Genomic DNA, 6,482 nt, shown 5'->3' with positions numbered 1-6,482 from the left:
GAGGAACCCAGGGACAAGGAGGATTCCCCGCTTTAGGAAACCCAGCGACAAGGAGGGCTCCCCGGGTTGGGAAATCCATCCCTGGGAAGGGAGAAACCCAAGAACGAGGGTTCCCGGCTTTGGGAAACGCACCCCTGGGGGTGGGAACGCAGTGACAAGGATTTCCGACTTTAGGAAACCCATCCCTGGGTGTAAACCAGGGTCCCCGCTTTGGGAAATCCATCCCCTCGGGGTGAAGCCAGTGACAAGGAGAGTTCCCTGCTTCAGGAAGGCCATCCCCTCCCATCTGCAAGAGGGGTGCTGGGCAAGGAGAGGAAGAAAAGGCAAGGGGCTGTGACCCAGCTCTGCTTTTATCGCAAGGGAGAAGGGGCAGCAGAACAGCTCTCTGCAAGCAGGAGAGCCAGGATGGCAGCAAAACCCACAGGGCAGCAGCCACGGCACACGTAAAGTGGTTTTATTGCACAAACTGGAGCAAGCGGCGGCCGTGGGCATCGGGCTGTGTAAACAATTGTTGGCATTCAAGCACAAACCATCTCAGGGAGCAGCGAGAGGCTCCAGTCGTTCTCTGTCAGCTCCCTCCCAGTGTCAGCAGAGGCTGGACAGGCCTGTCCCTGCTCCCAGGAGATCAGGAACGAGACGAGGGAAAGGCACCAGCAGATGGAGAAAGCTCACGCAGCTTTAGAAGCAACCCCCCCCAGATCCACGCTTTTTCTGCTACAAGAAGCTCAGTCATGCTTAGGGCTGGGTGCGGGGCAGACAGCTTTTGGGGACTTGTGCTCTCCCCAGACACCTGCGTTAGGCTTCGATTTCAGTGTCGTGACACCAGGGCAATCTCAGCCCACTCCTTAGGGCACTTGGGTGGGAACTGCCCTCTCTGTGTGGGATTCTCAGGAGACAGTTTCACTGACCATAGCAGACACCCAGTGCCAGGACAGCCCCGAAAAGGAACATCGGGTGCACACAAGGGACAGGACTCAGCTCGGTGATGACAGAAGGAAGTCGCCTGACTTCACACAGCCATGCGCCAGTTTATTCAAATTAAAATTCAGAGTCCAGTGAGTCACGGGGCCTCAGAGACACTCAGTTTAGAAGGAGAGAATGTTTGGGGGGTTTTTTTTGAGTTGTCAGCTCTCAGACTTCCCTCAGGACCTTTGCCTGCTGTTTTCTGGCATCACCAGGTATTTGGCAGAACAGAGCAGACGAGGGACATCCTCTGCACCCCCACGTGAGGGTGGGTGTCATGGCTTTGGGACACACATGGAGACTCTGCTTTGCAGGGAGGAGTGAGCTGCTGGGGGCAGTACAGGAACCGGGAGAGGCAGAAACCACGAGCGGTTTTCAGAGCTTCTCATTGCGGGGAGAAGGTGTGAGAAATTATTTCACCTCAGGGTAGGGGAGGGAAGTCAGGGGACCCAGGAAAGTTTGGACAAGGGACGTGGGTCTGTCCCACACACCAATGCCACCATGAATTACACCTGAAAGGAGATGCCCCAATGGAAAGAGCGAAGCAAAGGATGAAGCGGACTTGAGCAGTGAGAAATCCTCTGAGCTGGCTGACGGAGGGCAGCTTGGGCACTGCCCAGCCCTGGGCTAGGAGGGTGGAGGAGGACGGAGCCTGCTGGCAGCAGGGAGTGGCTGAAAGGGGGGCAGGGACACAAACCTCCCAGCTCAACCCTCCCAGCTCCCTGTCCCGCTGCCCGTTGGGCCAGCAGCCACCAGCCTCACCAAGCCATCTCCTGAGGGAAGGAACGTGGTGTGGGCAAGCCTTTGGTGCCCACGCTGGTAGGATGGCAGTGTTAAGCATTTGCTTCCTCCAGCACTAATGGGTGCTGGGGCTGACAAACAGAGGACGGACAGACAGCAGGGGAGAATGGCTGTGACGAGCAGGAGCCAGCAACAATGTCCCTGCTCCACAACGCAGGGCAGTTTTGACTAGGCTTCTACAACAACTCATCTACGAGATACATTCAGCAGCAGCGTAAAGTGCTGTGGTTGGAAGTACTCTGCTTGTTTCTTTTCCCTCCCCATCTTCGACCGGTGGGGAAGGGAAAGCCACCAGCTTCCAGGGCACACTTTTGTCTTTACTTTGTGACTTGATGGATGGCATGAGCCAGGTAGCCTACGTTGCCCGACGTAACTCCCGCCACAGAGATTCGTCCGTCCTTTGTCATATAGATGGAGAATTCCTTGGTCAGCCGCTCCACCTGGCACGAAAGAGCAGAGTTCAAACCATGGGCCGACCTCTGCTCTCTTAGCAGAGCGCAAATTTTACCCAGCTTGCCAGAAATGAAATCAAACTAGGTGCCAGCAGACACAGCACCCTGCAAACCCAGAGAGATGCTGCTCAGCTCTCGGGCAACACACAAACACTGCAGATGCGTGGCCAGGAGTCACCCCACTTCAGCTGACCCTTAAGGTCACCTCAGAGTGACACATCAGCTACATCTGCTTTCAACCTCCACAAGCACAGCAGGGAGCAGAGTAAGACCTGGGTCCCTGCGATGCTCCAGTGCTGAGGGCTCGGAGGATGTTCCTCCTAGAGGAAGAGCTTGGCACCCGTAGTCAAGATCTTACAGACAAGGATCTTGAAGTACACCCTGAGAGCGCAGGAACTGCGTTTACCTGCTCAGGCTTCAGCCCCGTGAAGCAGAACATGCCGATCTGGTCGGTGATGTGCTGCCAGTTGTGGGAGGATCCCTCTTTCTTGAGGTTGGACACCAGCTGAGTCCGCATGCTGATGATCCGGTCGGCCATGCCCTTCACCTCCATGAGCCTGAGAAACCAACCCAGCAACTGCTCAGTGCAAGGCTGGGACGCACCAACACCGCTCTCCCTTGCAAACTACTGTGAATCCACCTGGAGGGGGCTCGTATGGGGATGCAGATGAGCAAACACCAGGGAGAACGAACCTGTAGCTCCAACTGGGGAGCTGCTCCTTTCTCCCGGTACCTGAACGTGACTGCCATTTATTTATTCCATGGCCTGCTGGATGCTACTACCAGAGTACAGGCATCTCTCACTTCTGAAAACCACAGGTGAATGGCAGCACTGGCCAAACCCAGATAAAAATAGTATCTGCAGATAAACAAAGAGCATGGGAGCACCTCCCAGCACAGGCAGACAACCCCTGCTCCAAGGCAGCACAGCCAGGAGACGTCTCTGCCGGGCCCTGGATCAGGCACAAGCGTGAGCCTGCCAAGGGAACGCAGCTCCTGGCGAAGCCGCGACACACAGCAGCCCTTTGTTCGGCCAGGCCAGCTGCTGGCAGGGACTCGACACTGAGGGCCTGCGACAACAGCATGGGCTGATGCCAGGAAACAGGCCTAGGGCAGGAGGGTTACATTCCTGGGTCTCATTCCCAGGGGGTTTACGCTTCCAATCCCCCTGTGTGAGACGTCTCAGCCTTTTCCACCCCTTGGATAGGCAGCTCCTGCAGTCCTCAATCCCACAGGAGCTTTATCCTCTCCTTCAGTATTCTGCCTTGGTATCACAAGGGAAACTCATTTGTGTCAGGCTGGACCGATACCAGGACACAAGCTGGGATTCCTCCAGAGGAAAGGGGTGGCACGTGGTTCTGACTGCACCCCTGGAGCTAAGAGCTCACACCTCGCTGTCGTGAGCATTGGAGGTTCCCTCTTACCACTCCTTCCGTAGGTCAGGGGTGTTGAGGATGGTCGAGGCGATGCGGGCTCCGTTCAGGGGCGGGTTGGAGTACATGGGGCGGATGAGGATCTTCAGCTGCGACTCAACTCTCTTGGCTTCCTCTGCGTCGCTGCAGATGACCGTGAAGGCGCCCGCGCGCTCTCCTGGAAGAGGGGCGATCAGATCCCAGCCTCCGCCCTTGGAGACCCAAAGCTGGGGCAGGACTGCTCCAAACACCACAGAGCTTTAACAGAGCTAAACCTTCTCTAGAAGGTGGTTCTCTACCAGCTCCCAGCGGGTTATCTCCTGGCAGTGGGTCCCTCCCGCAGTCTAGACAAAATTATACCCACACCACCTCCCCTGCTCACCGTACAGTCCCATGTTTTTGGCGTAGGACTGCGACAAGAGGACGTTGATGCCCTGCTCGATGAAATACCGCACGGCCCAGGCATCCCGGTTGATGTCACCGCTGGCAAAGCCCTGGTAGGCCATGTCGAAGTACACGAGGAGGTTTCGTTTCTGCCAGCAGAAAGGGGAAGAAAGCGTCACAGGAGCTAAACACCCTTCTCCAGTGCTGAGAAGAGCCACAGAGGCAACAGCCTGCTCAACCACAACAGTGCTCCTCCAGCAGCAGAGCCGTTCCCCTTCGTTTGCCGCAGGGAAGGCAGCCCCAAACCCACAGCTACCCACCACACGTCAAAAGAGCAGGTCAAGACCCTCCCACAGAATTTACAGGATGTGCAGTCTGGCCCAGAAGGCAGAAGCGGGTTCAGTGGTAACAAATTATTCCATTTCAGTGTCTCCTATATTATCAGTTTCCAGGAAAACCACCTGGGAACCCTCTGGGCAAACTCTTCCAATGCTTCTCAGCAGATAACCCGGCCATGCTGCCCACAGCCATCTGTAGGCCCCAGAGGCCACTTCGATACCAACCACTTCTCAGGACACTACTGAAGTAGGGCAGCCCCAAGCCAAATTTCACTGGCTACAGCTTTGGGAAGCAGCAGGGAGGAAGAAAAGGATGAAGGAAGAACCCGCCCCTCTCTGTTTCCAAGTGAAACTTGCAAGGAGATGCCAGGCACATGAAAGATCACAGACTAGTTGAGGTTGGAAGGGACCTTGAAGATCATCTAGTTCTAACCCCGCTGCTGTGGGCAGGGACACCTCTCTCCCACCAGCCCAGGTTGCTCCAAGCCCCGTCCCACCTGGCCTTGAACACGTCCAGGGATGGGGCATCCACACCCTCCTTGGGCAACCTGTGCCAGTGCTTCACCGCTCTCATGGGGAAGAATTTCTTCCTTATATCTAATGTAAATCTACGCTCCTGCAGTTTCAGGCCATTGCCCCTTATCCTATCACTACAAGCCCTTGTAAAAAGCCCTTCTCCAGCTTTCCTCTTCTCTAAGCCTCTTCTCTAAGCTGAATAATCCCAGCTCCCTCAGCCTGTCCTCACAGCAGAGGTGCTCCAGCCCTCTAATCATCTTCGTGGCCTCCTCTGGACCCGCTCCAGCAGATCCACATCCTTCTTGTACCGTGGGCTCCAGAACTGGAGGCAGCACTCCAGGTGGGGCCTCACCAGAGCAGAGAAGGAGAATCACCTCCCCTGCCCTGCTGGTCACACTCCTTTGGATGCAGCCCAGGACACGGGTTGCTTTTTGGGCTGCAAGTGCCCACTGCCACCTTGTGTTGAGCCCCTCGTCAACTAACACGCCCAAGTCCTTCTCCTCAGGGCTGCTCCAAATCTTGCAGCGTTTTCAACATACCAGTGCAGGGTATCCCTGCTCCTTCTTTCAACCCTGCTGCTCTCCCTACCCCAGCTCCCTGGGCATATGCCAGCAGAAAGTCTGATGGTCAGCTAGAAGCTTCATGGGTGCATTTATCTGGCTCCTGTACAGGAACATGACACTTATCCTGGCCTCAGGGGAGGGAGTAACCTTTAGTCAAGTGAAGACCAGATGCCACCCATGAAAGCCCAGAGATGGAGTTTTTCCAGGAACAGCACAGTACCGCCAGGACAAGCTACTGCTCACCTTCACTGTAGCTGCCAGCTCCTTCCATTGCTCCTGACGGGGATCCACCCCGGTAGGGTTGTGAGCACAAGCGGGCAGGTCTTCTCTGGAATTTTCTAAGGAAGATGTTACAGACAATGAATTATTGATGACATCTGAGCACTCTCCTCAGCAGCCGAGACGAGACTCTTGGCCTAAACAGCTCAGAGGAGCTCTGCAAGGCTTCTAGCCTTGATTTGGTGCCTTCAGACATCAGGTTTAGGCTAAAGCAAGAAGATCACCTGTCTCACCCACATCACCTCCCTGCTTCCAGGCACGATAAGCAACTCACGGAAATATCATCCATGGCTCCAGAGAAGTCAAGGCTGCACGTCTTGGGGTCGTAGTAGCGGTAAGACTGAAGCTGCATGCCAGCATCACGGAAAATGGGTGTGTGATTGCCCCAGGATGGTTTGGGTAGGTACACGTCACGGCTAGCCTTGAAGAACCGTTGCTGATCAAAGAGAAAGACAGAACATCCAAACAGATTGAACGGATTCAGGCAGTCAGAAAACCCCTAAGATTCAGCTCACCTTAAAATACATCCTTTCCTTCCCCCACTGGCCAGGGACTCACCAAGAAGTTGGCTCCAATTCGCAGAGATCCAGTCCCAGAAATACCCTGCACGGTGACGTACTGCAAGGGAAGAAATAAATACACGAGTCTGAGCAGCCACAGTATGAAAAAGCAGGGAAAGCCCAGTCACTGATGCCAACGGTGGCAGAAGCACACCAAAACCAGGGACGTGGGGCTGGAGGGGGCCGCAGGGGTCAGCATCTCCAGTTGCCGGGC

General features: G+C 55.5%; 1 protein-coding gene across 1 annotated transcript in view; it reads right to left on the bottom strand.

The window, feature by feature from the left end:
• Positions 1-1,575: 1,575 nt before the first annotated feature.
• The window catches only part of GOT2 (glutamic-oxaloacetic transaminase 2, mitochondrial), a 6,719-nt gene continuing 1,812 nt past the window's right edge, over positions 1,576-6,482 (bottom strand). The window contains 8 exon segments of the mRNA XM_009872680.1: positions 1,576-2,204; positions 2,623-2,773; positions 3,641-3,806; positions 4,011-4,161; positions 5,673-5,752; positions 5,755-5,767; positions 5,983-6,144; positions 6,267-6,326. Of these exon segments, the coding sequence (XP_009870982.1) occupies positions 2,082-2,204; positions 2,623-2,773; positions 3,641-3,806; positions 4,011-4,161; positions 5,673-5,752; positions 5,755-5,767; positions 5,983-6,144; positions 6,267-6,326 (906 nt within the window). The 3' untranslated portion in view covers positions 1,576-2,081.

Source organism: Apaloderma vittatum, unplaced genomic scaffold, assembly GCF_000703405.1.
Source record: "Apaloderma vittatum isolate BGI_N311 unplaced genomic scaffold, ASM70340v1 scaffold21637, whole genome shotgun sequence".
Taxonomy (NCBI): domain Eukaryota; kingdom Metazoa; phylum Chordata; class Aves; order Trogoniformes; family Trogonidae; genus Apaloderma; species Apaloderma vittatum.
Note: the sequence above shows the minus strand (reverse complement) of the source record. Positions and strands in the feature narration are given on the sequence as shown.